The sequence below is a fragment of the Alligator mississippiensis genome, chromosome 4, assembly GCF_030867095.1.
Source record: "Alligator mississippiensis isolate rAllMis1 chromosome 4, rAllMis1, whole genome shotgun sequence".
Classification (NCBI taxonomy): Eukaryota; Metazoa; Chordata; order Crocodylia; family Alligatoridae; genus Alligator; species Alligator mississippiensis.
In genome coordinates, this window is record NC_081827.1 from 101472944 (window position 1) to 101489186 (window position 16243).

General features: G+C 43.5%; 1 protein-coding gene across 1 annotated transcript; it reads right to left on the reverse strand.

Moving 5' to 3' along the window:
* Positions 1-4371: 4371 nt before the first annotated feature.
* On the reverse strand, positions 4372-15141 carry RASD2 (RASD family member 2). Its single transcript, XM_006258540.3, has 3 exons — positions 14363-15141; positions 9076-9355; positions 4372-7243 (listed from the first exon to the last, which is right to left on the reverse strand). The coding sequence occupies exons 2-3, from the start codon at positions 9344-9346 to the stop codon at positions 6714-6716; spliced, it is 801 nt and encodes a 266-aa protein (XP_006258602.1). The 5' UTR covers positions 9347-9355; positions 14363-15141; the 3' UTR covers positions 4372-6713.
* Positions 15142-16243: the final 1102 nt, after the last annotated feature.

The following is a 16243-nucleotide window of genomic DNA, read 5'->3' on the forward strand; positions in this document are numbered from 1 at the left end:
TTGTCATGCTTGGAGAGATTGTCAAGCACTGACAACTGGGGTTGGAAGAGTTAAAAAATGGAAGAATCACTAAGTGCTCCCTGGCAGTGTAGACATGCCCTTAAGGTCAAAAGTAATAAAACCAAAGCTATGCATGTCCTGTATAAAACAGAAACAACTGACATGCTGAAGCTGTGTGTAGATGGCGGAAGCATTGCATGGGTTAATAGCTTTCCCCAGCTGGGTAGTCTGGTGTCAGCAGATGGTTTTATAAGTGAAGTCGCACATTGGATTAGTCATGCGTCAGTGGCGTTTTAGTGTCTTTGAAGGCCTCCATTTGGGCAGCGGGATGTCAGCATATCAATTAAGGCATGACTGTTCCATGTGGTGGTGATGACAGCTCTGCTATATAGGGGAGAAATGTGGCCATTAAAAACATCTGCAGAGAAGAAATGAGACAACTTTCAATGTCAAACATATAATATTCACTGCCATAGGTATATTACAAATGTGGAGGTACTTAGACTATCGTGGCATATGGCAGTCTCCTGCCAGTTGAGGGCTAGAAGATGGCAGTACTGGACTCATGGTCAATGTGCAGAAGGTTTGTGTGCTCCTACAGAAGGTCTTTGGAGCTGGAGATGAAGGAAACAGAGCACAGTGTCAGCTATAAATACAGTAGGAAGATATTCTGAGATTTTTAAGAACTGCTGATTGTCCTATGACAATTGGGATCCCTTGACAAAGAGCTGAAAAGAATGGATCATTCTAGGAGTTGCAATTGCTGCTTCATAGCCTTATGGACCTTCTGCTGTTTCTGCCACTTGGAAGCGGAGGTGAGTGAAGCAAAGAATATGCTAGTGGTGGAGTAAATGTGTGGAATATTCCACCCCCAGCAGATGCCACAGCCAAAGCTCTGTCATAGGCTGGCCTTGGGCATGATGGCAGGCTGTTCCAGGTACTTGTCTGAAGGAGGCGCACAGAGACACTGGGTTTGCAAAAGAGCCAGGGTCTGCAGCTCTTTACAGAACACAGGTGGGCAGCTGAGAATCAGTCTGATGCTTTTTTGCTTGCATGGCCTCAACCCATCCAGGCTGCTTCATGTCAAAACTTTCACCCTTACTTCACCCTCAGCTTCCTTCCTCTCTCCGCACCAAATAAACCTGTGGACTAGCAGTATTCAGAACTAAAATATGTGAAGACAAACAACCCTCATCCAACATGCAGAACCTACTACACCAACCACATTGCCTATTTGATGTATCCCTGAACACACCAGGTACTTGACTACCCAATGCCTTCTATGTGTAACATCTTATCTAAGGCTGGCTGGCAGTCACTTAGGGGCTCTCTACCTCTTTTACTGATCTCTAAAGTGCCATGTACACTATGGGCAGAATTCTGTTTCACCTAGTGGATAATCGAAGGGAAGCTTGCAATAGACTCTAAGTTACCCGACTATAGTGTAGGACTGATTTCATTACACCCCCTGCCTTACCCCCGCCCTGGGTATGTAAATGCCCTCATTAGAGGAATAGGAAGATACCTCCAGAATGTGATTCTGTTCCTATAATAGAGGTACTTCTTGCATCCAGAGGGGCAATATAATTATTTCTGTACTTTAGTTGGGTGGCTTAGAATTGTTTGCAAGCTGCACTTTGATTATCTGCTGCGGAAGAAACAGAATTCTTCCCTACAAGCACTGAATAACTGGGAAATCACAGCAATGATGTTTGGGGATGAGATCAACTATACAGCCTTATCCAATAACTCCAGTAATTCAAACCCTTGGAGGACAAAGTCAGACATGCCAGCAATATACTTGAGAACATCAGAGCAAAAGCAGAGACTCAGTTATACTGAAAGCTCTAGTGAGGACCATTATAGGTAGTTGATCCCAGGCTAAATAAAGCAAAGGATCATGCATCTCTGTGCAGTGCAGTCTCAATCCCCAAAGCAGACTGGAATCCAGACTGGAACTTACCTGGGACTGGCTCTGTTGTCTGAATGCCAGAGGAACTGGAAAGCCTTCGTCCTACAGCAGATTTTCCCTACTGCAGGTGGGGATGAGGAATAAGTGCACCAGTGCTGCGATGACTTCTTGAGAAGGAATAGGCCCAGTCACAGATGGGATAGTCCAAGGCCTTAGATTAAATATCAAAACAAGTCTCCCACCTACATATTCCCTTCCATCATGATTTCCTGTCAGTCCTCTCGGTGATTTTTATTGATCAGCTTGTTTAATTACCTCTTCATCATTATTTATAATTATGCCTAGAGTGTGCTGTTTAAATTGTAAACTCCCTGGACCAGAGACTTTGTTGCTACATACAGCAGCACCAAGGAGCCCCTATCATGGAATTTCTGGAAGCAATACTAATTAAATATATGATTACTAACGAATTAATGATAATGCTACTGATAACAACTGCTTTCATAAACATAAAAGGCACCAGTCCTCCCCTGAGGAACCCGTAATCCAGTTTTAAGCAACAACTAGCCAGCCATGGAAAAAAGAAGGGGAGGTGGATACAAAAGGAGGGTGAGGATTACTATAATAAGAATACATGCTTATGCACATTCATCTGTACATGCGTTTCTCCTGCTGGCTTTTATTGATGTTTGTCTCCAGATTCCTCCTCTCTCATTTGTTGCTTCCTTTCAGCAGCATGGGAAGGGCAGCGTGGCTTAGAGTTTCCTAATGGGAGCAATGGGACCCACAAGAAAGGTTTGAATGGGAAATATGCTGGAGGTCATGCTAAGCCTGGGGGGAAGAAGGAAGGGGAAGAGGGGAATGGAGGAAGGCAAAAAGACAGGTGTGGGAGAAGGTCATAATAAGGAGGAAGGCTATTGTCCTTATGTAACACACGGGATCAGGACTGCAGGCTCGGGGCAGCAACATCTAAGCTTAGGAAGGCAAGTGTAGAAGCTGAACATTATCCAGTCCCCAAGAGGGAGCTACCAAAGGTTAGAAGGTGGAGGTTGTCAAAAGCTGTGGTGGTGTGGTCAGGAGCAAGACAGGACAGAAGATCATTGCAGTAGCACCTTGGGCAGAAAAAACCCTTCATTTTTATTTTTTTTAATGTTCTGTAAACAGCAGAATGACCCTTGTGCCTGTTCATACTCCTGTGTCTCCTAATGGGTGAGCTGGCTGAGAAAGGTGGTGAGCAGAGAATGGAAGCAGGTAATAACTGGCCAATAGCCAGTTTGGGATATCTCTGCCACTATATTCTTCTCCGGGCACCAATGTGCTTCAGAAAGTGCTGCCTGGTACAGCTCTCTCACATACCTTCCTCTTATTCACTGAGATTCCCAGTTCTTCATTTTTCTACCTTCTTTGCCAGTTCCTCTCCCAAGAGCCAAAGGATCATCCCTTCTTTCCACTTCAGGACATTCTACCTTTGGATTTATTAGGAGCTCTAAGGGGATCTTTTTCATGCCCCATCTGACTGTAGGGAAAGAAGTTCATTTGATTTCTGCTCCTTGCTGAGGAAGGAGAGGAAGTGCAGGGGTAAACTGGTGGGTTACCCAGGCTGCACAATACTTACTGTTCATATATCCTTCTCTCCCTGTTAGCCTTTAAATCCTGAATAACTCAGCATGCCATAAAGGAGAGAGATGCATGGAGGGACCAATGCTGGAAGCGTCATCCAAGTACACCCTGTTGTTATAGGAATGGACAAAATAACCTCAGTAAAAACAACCTCCTCAGGCTCACCAGCTGTGTCAGGGTCTCTGTTAAACCCAGGCCTGGGGGATTTAATGCTTGTTCCCATCTCCTCTGCCAGCAGCCTGCCCCCCCACTACAGATTTGAGACTTGCCCTGATTTTTCTCCTACCCACTGGAAAGCAGAGCTTCAGTAACGCTCATCAATAACAGCCCTGGTTTTATGCAGGGGTGACAAGTGCAGACAGTGAGCTGGAGGGAATGTAGAAAACAGGCATTATTCTTCACGTAGACCACATCAAAGCCAAGCCCCAAGTGAAGGAGGGGAAGAGAGAGAAGTTGTCGTCCTGCACTGAGGCAGTGTGGGGAGAGTAGTGCTTGTTTTTGCTAGTGTTTGGCAGGAGATATTTGGCCTTTGGCTTGTAGCGCAGCAGTGAAGCTCACCATGACCCAGACAATCTGGGCTGCCAGATATGGGGGATCCTCAGAGTTCTGTCAGGCATATACAAAATGGGATCTTTTGGGAGGAAATGAAGTGCTCCATTCCCATCAGATCAGTATTAACCCCTTGAAGGTTGAAGGGGGCACAGGAACTCCTCCAAGTTTATCCTTCCATTTGGAAACAGAATCCAAAACCTCAACAGACCCACCTGGCCCCTTACATGAGAAAAAAAAAAAAGCTTATCTATTCCTGCAGAAAGCAAAAACAGCTCGGACACAGCTAATAAATAAATCAGGTTTAATCACGAACCATATACATATTTATAGAGGGTGAAAGACATAGGAATACAGGGAGTTACCATGGCACCAAGAGTCCAACAATTGTGTATTTTACCGTAGTACAGTACAAAACAGGGATGGGATGGGCAGGTAAAGGTGGGACTTTGGCTCTCAGAAGCTATTTCTAGGAAATGCTGATCATTCTTTGTCATCTGGCAGGTTATAAAATGTAGTTTGGTTGGAGCTGTGAGCTAGCTCAGCAAGACAGGATGGGGAAGATTAGACCATACGAGGGGTGGTATGAGGTATATAGAACACACTCATGGGAAGAATTTGTGCTCTGTAGCTACTTACAGGTTTAGGACTACATTCTGCCCACTGTTGTGTACACACAGTTCCCATTTATGCCAATGGAAGTGGCACGCATGTATCTCGGGGAATGAATATATTTGGCTACTTGAGTGCACACATGGTCCCAGCACAACAAGCAAGAGATGCTGAAGCAGAAAGGGCAGGGAGTCAGCTAAAGGACAGGGGCATGAAAGGAAGAGGAAAGAATGATTCCACCCTAAGTTAATCACAGCAGATGAAATGCATTCCTGGACACAAGAGCCAGCACAACATGTATGCTCTCGAGGACGTAAGGGGTGCATGTGCATATTAATGTGATGTAATAAACTTCGGTGCTTATTGCACTGGAGTTTATTGCTCCCAGGCACTGCATTTACATGTGTGTCTCGGACTGTCGCATGTTGAGCCAGGTCAGAGCAGCCCCAGCTAATAGGAGGCCTTGTGGGGCCAGCCTGGGCCTGTTCCCCGAGCTTAACATGCTATAGAGAGGCTGGCTGGGGCACAAGGGTGCTTGATTGCAGGGCTAGTTGGCAGGCAGCCCCTGAAATGAAGTAACCTTGTGCTCCAGCCAGCCGGGGCAGTGTCCACATGTGTGCTGCTGTGGAGTAAAGAACTCCACATCAGGATAGTACTTGGATTTACAAATACTACTCTCTTGCGGAGTCAGTTATTTTACTCCAGCCTAATAGGGCTGCATGTGTAGACACACAATGTTTACTGTAGAGCTAATTAGTCTACTCCGCAGTAAACATCTCCTGTAGACGTGCCCAAGTACATGAATTCTGCATAGGCTTGTGTCTACCCTCTGCTCAGAGGCAAACACTACTGACTAAAAAGGAAAACTCTGAATTGGAGGGCTGGATGTGTTTTAAAAGAAGAAATAATTGAAAAGATGGGTCTAGTTAGAGTTGGTCCCAAATCAATGCCCGATATCCAATCACTCATGAATTTTGGGGGAAGAAGGTCCAAACTCTCTCTTCAAACCACAATTTCACATCTGGTCCATCTCTATTGTGAAAGACAGATGGAAGGAACTGTTGCAGTTGTAAGTAGGGAGGACACAGCTGCTGTTTATACAAAAGTATTCAGAGTCTACGTGACAGGTCTGTGCTGTTTCAAGAAACAATAATACGTGAGGCGAGCAAAGCAGTCAGATGTGCTGGCTTTACAGTACAACAATTTCACTTTCAATTACTGTACATATTATGCAACTTTACAACTGAAAATCACTTGGCAGTTCTAGAACAGACCAGTAGATACTGCTTTAATTTGAAAAGCACAATTGCCATCTGCTTTTGCTTGGAGCAGGGGGAACAAAACAAAACTGAAGCTATAATACAAAATGATGTTTGGTTTGATGACTATTAGGAAGTAATATTGCCGCAGCAAAATCACATCCCTAGGTCTTCTAAGCTTCCCCAAACCAGAGGTCCGCTCAATGGCAAGTCAGAATCACATATCCACATACAGAATACTCTCTCAGTCTGGGAAACCTTTGCTAATACCCTTGCTCTTGGAGCGAAGGCAGGAGATTAAATTGTAAGTCTTGTTTTTGAAGAGTGCTCTGAAAAGAAAGCGCACACTCATCTTTCTCTCACAGCAAAGGCTGTATGTTGGGTTGTTATTTTAAATTACATATACCTAATACTTTTTGTGGATGGGTAACCTATTTCCTGGGCAGGAATGAGGTTGAATCTTCTTTATGAGTCTGCGTTCTTTAGACAAGAAAAAGACAAGGGAACTTAAATTACAAAACTGGAAAAACTAGCCGTATCTCAGACATATGGTTTCTTTAACTATTTACAAGACTAGCTTGAAAGTTACTATTTACATTAGTGATGTTATAGAGTTTCCAAGAAGAGCTGTCCTCACCTCTGTGGTACGTGTCCCCCAAGAGGTGCGTGTCCCAAGAGCCCATTCTCGAGTTTTTCAAACTTTTTTTTTAAATAAGGCACTGCAAATACATGTAGTCTTTGCCCCAAACAGTGAGTCCCCTTCACTGGATACTGCATTTTTCCCTCTCTCTGGCCTGTCCTTCCCTAAGGACTTTTGATTTGATGTATTTCAGGTCACTGTTGACACTGGGCCGGCGAGCAAATGGAGAGATCATGCCATAGGCATCCATCTCTTTGACCCGGCGCATCCTGAAGGATTTTTGCTGGAAGGCATCCCCATACTGGATGGAAATTTTCCTGTGCAGGGCAGGACTCATCTCATGAGGTAGCTTGGCCATGCTAAAGAGGACATAGAACATTTCATCCACATTAGTGTTCTTCTTGGCTGAGACTTCAAAGTAAGCACAGTTCTCATCACTGGACACAAGGACCTCCCCTTCGTCTGAGCGCACTTTCCGGTAGATCTCACTGTGGTCGTTCTTGTTGCCACAGATTACCATGGGCAGATCAGCTGACTCCTTGGTCTTGTTTTTCAGGCAGGATTTGACTTCAAGGATCTGTTTCTGGAGCCTCTTGACCTCATCAAAAGATTCCCTGTTGTCCAAACTGAAGACCAAGATGAAAACATCCCCTGCAATGAAAAGAGAAAACCAGAGGCGTTGTTCTTTAGAACTCACCTTGGAGCAGTCTATTTTAAAAAAAAGTGGGTATCTTCCTCCCACCATGAGTTTTCTCTTTGCCACTGTTTTTCCTTTGATCTGATTAATTCTCTAAAACACACTCATTTCACATCACCTTCTGACTCACCTTCCCCGTTGTTTACCGAGCCATATAGAGGTATTAGAAGTGCAGTATGACCTCAGTTCTATCCTGTTCTCTCTTCCTAAGGATGCATTTCACCCATTGGTGTTGCTCATTTGTACCCTTTTTGTAAACAAGCCTCTTTCTTAATTTTACTGTGATATTTTTTTCTTTCCTCTTTATTTGCTATTGTGTGGTAATTTTTTAAGAGCAGAAAACTAGTAGCCCTAACCCTTTGAGCAGAACAGAAGCAGCACTTGGCCTCAGGATTTAGAGCCAATAGCCTCAGAAGGGCTTCGTAATGACCTTTCCAGAACTCAGTGCTCTGCTACCATGTTATTCGCTCAGGAAAAGTGGAAGATCAAAATATGCAAATACCAACGCTAAGAGATTTTTTCTTATACATATATAGGCTGACCATATGGAAATCATGGAAATCTAGGACATCATCTGGGAAATTTGGGACACTGCCCTCCCTCTCAACTCGATTAATCGAGTCTGCTGGAGTGTGGTAATTACTGTGCTCCAGCAGACTCCCATATCATGTGTATCAGTGTCCCTGTGCTGAGAAATGGTGGTGGGGGTGCTTTAACTAAAGCTCGTTCGGCGAGCTTTCGTTCAAAGCGCACAGCTGCCATTTTTCAGTGTGGGGATGCTGATACACGGGATGCTCCTAACACTTTTAATTAGCACAGCACTCGGAGCTGCGCTAATTAAAGCACCCCCCCCCCCCCAGCATGTCTATAAATGCCCATGGTCACCCTATACATATATAAAATGATGCTAACAAAACCATCTGTTAAGTGAAGTACCCTGCAGCTCTCTGAAGAAAGATTTTCTGGATCCCAGCAAATACCCACATCCTTGCAACTTTGTGTTGAGAATTCAGTTTCTGCTATCCAGGAATATTAAGTATTGCCTCAGACCACCATTGGATAACTGGCGGGCCATGACATCAAGCTGGTGACAAACTTTGGCTCTGTTCACACCCCCATGCACATCCATACTCAGATTTTTAGTAGTGACAAATGCACCACAGCTCCTACTGAACTTAGCAGGGACTGTTGAGGAAGTTGTACTTTTAAAACCAGGCCTCGATTTTTCTCTGGTGTGCTTTTGTTTATTTTGGGTGATCACAGAATAAGGAGAAATCATAAAAGTGGGTACAACTTTAGAGAGTTCTTTTTTATTAATTGGAATTTCTAATGGTGGAAAATCAAGGAATCTTTTTAAACCCCTTTACAAAAAATCCTTCAATGTATACTTTTTACTTGCTTTTCATTGCTTGTGGCTACAGAAATATATCTGGGGAGAGTCAGGAAAGAAAGTAGATTTAGAAACTCAAATTTTGGAACTTGTCTGAGTTGCTTCCTGTGCAGTTCATACCCTTCCCGGTGATATCTGGAGTGTTCCAGCTAGGAAAAGCCATTGGGGAAAAGGCATATCTTGGACCTTTAACATTAGGTCCCTCCAATTATCCAGCATTCCCAATAGATAGTTCTCATTTTTTTTTTTTCATTTAGCATCTAGACTAGCAGACTCTTCAGAAAGAGTTGTGTCCAGGATACTATTTTCAAATAGAGATAAGCAGCTGGGATCCTTGACCCACCACTTAACAGTAGGATACTTTCTTTACTCTGCTACGGGCAGCCCCTGTCTCACCTGTCAGTATGGACAGCCTCCTCATTGCAGGGAAAGGGTGATTCCCAGATGTGTCCAGGATGTCCAGCTGGTACATGTCTCCCCGGATGTTGTAAACCTTGCGATGAAAATCCTCAATGGTGGGAGTGTACTGGTCCTCAAACCGGCCAGTGAGAAAGCGAGAGACAATGGAGCTCTTCCCCACCCTGGAGGCTCCCAGCACAACCATGCGGTAGGAGTTCTTGGCTGGCACATTGAGGGTGCAATTCCCACTGGACACAGTCTTCATCATTGCTTGGTGCTGGAACAGACAAAACAGAAGCAGAAGGGGTTAGGATAAATATGAGGAAAAATCTCATGCACTTTAAATGGCTCTTTGCTGTAAGAGAGAAAGTCTGGTTCTTCTTAGCAGATCAGTTGTCAGTAAGGAAACTATAGAAGTGGGAATAGCCTTCCATAAATTTTTCTTAAACCTCATCAAAATGAAGACATTTACATTTGAAAATAAAGTCTTAAATTCCAATTTGTCATTTTGTTTAAACATGAAGGACTAGCTTTATCAGCTTGGCTTTAGCCAGGACTCCTCTTTTATTTATTTTTTGGTCATATAACAGTCACCAGATTTTTGAAAAGAGAGGAGCTCTTATTTAGATATCTAAATGAAGTATTCAGGTTTCCAGCAGTGTTCAAAAGCCCCACAGCTCCCACTTGATCTGGCCACATAGTTTAGGTACTTAAACAGGGCGTGCTCACAATAATCCCTTTCTGAGATCAGAGACTAGAGTACAACGCTCAGATTTTGAAATCCTTGGACGTTCAGCCTTTAAAAATCTGGCCCCAAGCATCCTAAAATGTTATCAAAGAGAATCAGACAAAACTGACCCAGAAGCAGCCATGCTCTAGGTTATAGATACCAAATGATCTTTTTCTAATTGTGGAAGTAGATTATTGCCCACCATTTGTAACCTTCAATGTTGTGGATTCCTACCACCAAACCATCACCACTGCATCATTTGCAGTAAGATGGTCGGTGGACAAAACAGCAAAAAGGCTAGTTTTATGTTTCATGGTTGCATCACTCTTTACATATCCATGGACATCTGAGTTCAGGCAATCCTTGATTGAACTGAGCAACTGAAGAGAGGCAGGGGCAGGGAGGGAGGGAGAGGTTAGCATTCTTTTCTAACCAAAGACAAGATTTCCAGACAATGACCACTCAAGTGAGTCTAGAGACCCTGGAGATTACACACAGGCCGAACATAAAGACGCAGGAAACTCTGAGAGAAAAAATCAGGATTCCACAGACATTTTTGATCTGTCAGGATCAAACACTCTGCAGCCAGAAAAGAAAAATACAGGCCCGCTGTGCAAAACTAGTTGTCGTAGTGGCGGAGATGCACTCAGATAGGGTTTGTTTTGGTTCTACAAATTTACAAAGGCAAAACCAAGTCCCCGCTGTGCTGTTTGTTTAATTTAATACTGTTTATTGGATGGCGGGTTTTAAATATTTATATAAAATGAGCGATAATGTTTGGATTGACATCTGGATTCTGCCCTTTGATTTGTGTGATTTTTTTTCCCTCTCCCGCCTTTATGTAATGGATATTATCTCAAGGGAAAACAATGCAAATCTTCTACTTTGTTTTGTGTTGTGAAGAACCAAGGCAGAAGCAAAGAAATAGCCAGTGCTAAATAAAGAAACCTCTAAGAAATCTAAGCCAGCATCCTTAACCAGCTTTGTGCTGTAGCCAAAGGCGACAACAGAACTTTCCTGTTTATTATTACTATTATTTACTGATCATTGACAGCATGTTCAGCCCTATGTGAAGTGCTGAAAAAAAATGTAGCGCTTGCCCCAAAGGAGTTCACCATCTAAATTAAATGTGGAGGGGATGACAGTCTAAATTACTCAGGCTGGACACTCGGAACATGATGTTGTACAAATATAGCAGGGGCCTGATCCAGTCTATGAATGTCTGCTAGGGCAGATGGGCAGGACAGGGCCTGCTGTTTGGACTGGATTCTCAGGATGTAATTTGGAGCAGGTTGTACCTTTGGAGCACATCAGTGCTGAGCCACTGATTTTCCTCAGTAACACCTATGCCCAATCACGTTCACAGGCCCTCTGTACTCTCCCTTGTGCACAGATTGGCAAGCTCTAGGGTCTGTATGCCAGGTGGAGAGATGGAGAGACTAAGGAAGAAATTTTATTCCCCCTTCATTCTTTGTGCTGTGCTTATTAGGTAAAAAGCAAGGGAGTTGATTTTTCCAGGTGAGCTATATAGAAAACATTGAGTTTATGCTACAGAAAGGATCTGATGCTCTAAGAAATGCCAAATTCTCGACTCTTTAAAGTGGCATAGCTGTGATGATTTGAATGGAGCCATGCTGATTTACACCAAGTGAGGATTTGGCCCAATATCTCATCATAGTGGCACGCGAGCAGTTGGAGTGCATGCTGCAGAAGACAGCTGTGTTTTTTTAAATAAGAGAATCTCAAGGGGTGTTTTTATGGTACCCAGCAGAGGAGGCCTGATCATCAGTCTGCCTCTGGAAGACAACTTAATGCAAGTGATAATATTTTCTGAGAGGCAACCAAGTGCACTGACAATGAATCAAAAATATTCTGCCCATCATGAAAACAGGCAGGTGAATGTCTCATCTTAACTGGTAGGAGGGTCGTGCTTCACAACAATACAGTCACCCGACGATGCGCATGCATATGAATCACCTCTTTTGTCTTGGAGCACGTGGCGGGAATGGTCTTTTTAGCAAGTACCTTTGAAGTGGCTGAAGTGTGTGATCACCCAAATATAACCAACCGAATCGTGAAAAAAAACTTAGGCTGCTGACCAGGGATGATCCACCATGAGGGGATATGGGGAAAGAATAGTGGTGAGACAGACACTCCTAAGCTGATTTTCATAGGAAATACGTAGGGCCAGACTTCCAAATGAACCCTGCAGGTTGTATTCACTTTGGGTACTAAACATTTGAAAAATCTGGCCCTGATTGGGATGCTGAACACTGGAAATATGAACCCTTCTGGAGAGTTAAGAACGGACTTCTGTTCTTCAAGATGAACTAAAGGCCAAAAGCAAACAAGTGACCTGGTTGAAAGAGGATTGTTTAGGTTTGGATCCAGTTGGGGAAAAAAAAACCACATCAGTTTTGTCTTTGATGCACTGGTTTTTAATACAGCTCTGTTTGGGAAGTGTCACTTTATTGATAACCCAGAGACTAAACTACCAGGGTCTCTGCCCTGGGTGGCAGTAGTGACATGTGTGGCAATGGTAGCAGCTTCTGTTGTTGCATCTCCTCTAAGTGGATGCCTAGGGCTGGTACTGGATAACCCATTCCTATCAGCTTTCCCTCCTGAAATCAGACAGCTCAGCTTTCTTCACTGAAATCAATCTATTATCTGTCTGGCTCACTCAGGGGGATTTCTGATGCAGCTGTATGCAGTATATGTTTTAGGATGAATATGAAGGAAAAATTCCTAGCTGTCAAGGCTAATAATCCACAGAGCACTGTGTCTTGGGAACCAGGGAAAACCCTATTAGTTTAGGTCAGTTAATAAACTAGATAAAGCATGGTAGAGTATTTTACTGGGAAATGCCTCATATACTATCCACTTTTTATTTCTATCCAAACATGCAGGAGGAGCTCCATTTCCCCCCCTTCCCTGGGCATGAAAGATAGAATAAATTAACAACAGCAACATCCTTTGCATTTCAATAACACTGAAGTTTTCAAAGCTTTTAAATAAATTCCTCCTTCAGAATGAGAGGAAAGTATTACCTTCATCCCTCATTTATGGATGGGGAGACAAAGGCACAGAGAGGTTCAAGGGCTTCTCCAAGGTCAAACAAATCAGGGCTGGGTACAAGACCTGATCTCCTGACTCTCTCACCCCCCATCCTAACTCTAATCCCTAGACCACAGTGCCTCCCCTCCTGAGCAAGACAAAACTGCATTGCATGTGCACACAGAGAGGTACATCTCATTCATAAGGCTTTGCCTGAGGCATGGCTGTGCCCTTAGGGTCAGAGGAAGAGGTAGCTGCAGGCAGATCTTCCCTAACAGAGTCAGATTTTATTAATTTAAACTGCAATCTTTTGGTTCCCTTGTGGTTACTCATTGAAGAGCCTCCCGCGCTTTCCTGCCTGCATTTTGTCTGGGGCACAGTAGAGTCTTTCAGCCCTTTGATGCCTGTAACCACCATTTCTCTAATTACCTCCATTGTAAGTCTGACTTTTAGGGTGCTGCAGTACCAGGAGTACGCATTTGCCCTTGCAGGCTCCCTCTTTGCACCGCCACAGTAAAGCAAACCATTTTCCTCTCCCACCCTTAGAAAGAGGCTAAATTCAAGCCCCCCTGGGGACGCAGAGGAGTCCAACATTGGGAAAGATTAAAGGCAGGAAAGGGGAAATAGAAAGGGACCACATGGGCATGGACTAAATAAAATAAAATCAATCAGAAGGGAATGAGAGGAACAAACAAACAACCACCAGCTGGTTTTAATCTACATCCTCCCTTCAAGTTTATTAAAGGTTTAAGAATAGATTAGTTCCCAGCTGTCCCTTTAACTCTGTGGACAGACTTAGGGATAACAAACCACTATATATGACTTGCACTTCCATAGGCCTTTCCAGCCCAGGGTTCAAACTGTTTGGCAAAGGTAGATAATTAATTTTACCCCCCCCTTACACAGAGGAGGAAACTGAGGCGAGCGGTGATTAAAGGACTCTCCTGAGATCTAAGAGTGAGCCAGTGACAGGGTGAGGATGAAATACCAGGTCTCCTGACTCTCATCACCCTGCCCTAATATTGAGCTAGGCTACTTTTTGCAAATTGAAGCCAGGAAGTGCATTCCTGCAGTGCCAGAGATTTAACTTAAATTCCAGTGAGGCGTTGAATAACCTGAACTTCTGCACCAGATCAGAGAAACAGAATGAAGATAGTAAACCTGCATCTAAACTTGCCCCGCAGAGCATTTACATTTTGGTTTTCAGCACCTGAATGATGATTTGGATATATTCCCCTCTCCTGACCATCCATTAAACATATTCCAGTGTGTCACTGTCCATAGTAACCAGCCAGTGTACCTCTCTCTCTCTCTGTTTAGTAGCCCTAAATGGTCTACTGCATCTAGCTAAAAAGAAGCAAAGCAAGCTGCATATAACAGACCGGGCAATGGTTAGAAAAGTCCTGGACTCCCTTTCATTTTCATGCACACCACTATTAATTTCTGTAGGGTGTTTGTCTCCCGGCTACATTAATGTCAGGTTCGCTGTCACTCCCTTACCTTTCTTTCTTTGGAGGAAAAGTCCTGAATTGTAGTGCAGTTCCTGCAGCTGTCTGGATGATTTTTTATCAGAGGCTGTTGCTGCTGCTGGAAAAAGCTGCTGTTCTCCAGATCCCAAGTGGCTGAGCTGGGCTCAGTTTTTCAGCATCACTTTAGCACCCTAACTGGAGGGAGAAGGACTGGAGGGAGTGCTCCAGGGGATGGTCCCCCGGAGGATATTTACTGGATCAGAAGACTGACATGATCCAAAGTCAGGTTATAGAGCCACAGCAGCTTTCCCCCTCTGGTGAGATGTGCTCTTCTCCTGACAGTCTCAGTTCACGCTAAGGAAAAAAGCTGTCTCCTACTCCCACTTGCTTTTCTTGCAACTTGCAATTCATAGACTTGTTGGGGTGAAAGGGGCCTCGGGTGCGACATCTAGCCGTTGAGGCTAGTGAGTACATTGAGCCGACCCATACTGTTTTTACATAACCTCAAAATAATAGATAAAGGGGAGTAATTCACAGTAAAAAGGAGGGCTTGAAAATGTCTTAAGACAGCAGATTTGAAAGTGCGCCTCTCACTCCTGCAATAGAAAAAAAGCCAGACAGAAAAAATGAATAGATTCTTTTTCCTGATCTGAGATTTCTTTTAAAGTGTTCTCTTTCCCATCCAGAAGGGGCTTTTCTTTTCTCTATATTTTATAATTTCTCTATTGATTCTTCCTCCCTGCCTCTCTCTCCCTCTCCCTCAGTAGCTGTTAAGTTGCAGGTTTTCTTTCTGTAGGACTCACAGACAATTGGCTCACTCCTCCTTCAAAGTCAGTGTCAGAGACAGTAGAGGGAGGGGTACAGACTACAGAGGAGGTGGGATCTAGTGCTTATTGAAAGCCCTTTTTTACACGAAGTTCTTGGGCACTCCAAACCAGGAAGTTTCTTCCTTCCTACAGGAGGCAAGCATGTGCATATGCATGTGCATATGGTGAGTGAGTGTGTGTGTCCACGTGCACGTGTACTTGCATATGTGTGTGTGAGAGAGAGAGGTAGAGAGAGAGTGCTATGATTCCTGTTATTGTACAGGCTGTAAGTTCATGAGTTTTTTCAAACCACAGTTTTTCCCTTCTAATGTTTTACTGTTTTCTTTTAAAGAGAGTTGGGCTGATTCATTAACTAAATAGAGGTTTTCTGTCACTAATTTCTTGTCATCTTTTTTTGAGATATAACAAACTCTTGCCACCCGGAGACACTGCAGCTGTTAGGAATGCAGTTCGTTCTGATTAAGAACTAAGAATAAGTCTAAAAAACATTTAATGGCTTACAATTATTACTGGGTGACAAATGTTTTTTTTTATTTTGGTGGGCAAACATAAAACTTGGGAAAAATACTGATTTAGATAAAAGTGAAACAGATTGTTTTGGGGGTGTGGGGGTGGGGTTCAACATAGAAACTAAAAATATTCATTTTGGGACAACCCAAAACACTTCAGCCACTTCAAAATGAAATGTGCTCTTTCACGTGGTGGTTCTTTGACCCCTTTTGATCATTTTTTTCTTAATTTTAGAACAATTTCTAAATTTAAAACATTTTCATTCCTGAAGTTTCACTTAGAAAATGTTGGAATGAAATGATTCAGCATATCCAAAATGAAATATTTCATTTAAAAATGTAGAAAGGAATCCTGGGACATTTAAAAATATTCTTTACTCCCTTTTCACCTTGTCATGACCCAAGGGTATGATTGTGTGTGCGCTTCGGCACTGCAGAATTATTTCCCGCCACGGGGAGCTTTCTTTGCACGGTGCAATTCTCAGTTGCATAGAGAAAACCCCGGTGCAAAGTAGTTCCCGCCATTCGCATGCAAATTTGTGTCCCACTATTGGCTGTTTCTAAATTATTCCCACG

Excerpts from the sequence above, each read along its gene's own strand:
- RASD2 (XM_006258540.3), bottom strand. The coding sequence starts at position 9,346 with ATGATGAAGACTGTGTCCAGTGGGAATTGCACCCTCAATGTGCCAGCC. Across the intron at positions 7,244-9,075 it reads GAGGCTGTCCATACTGACAG|GGGATGTTTTCATCTTGGTC; the intron begins GTGAGACAGGGG and ends TTTTCATTGCAG.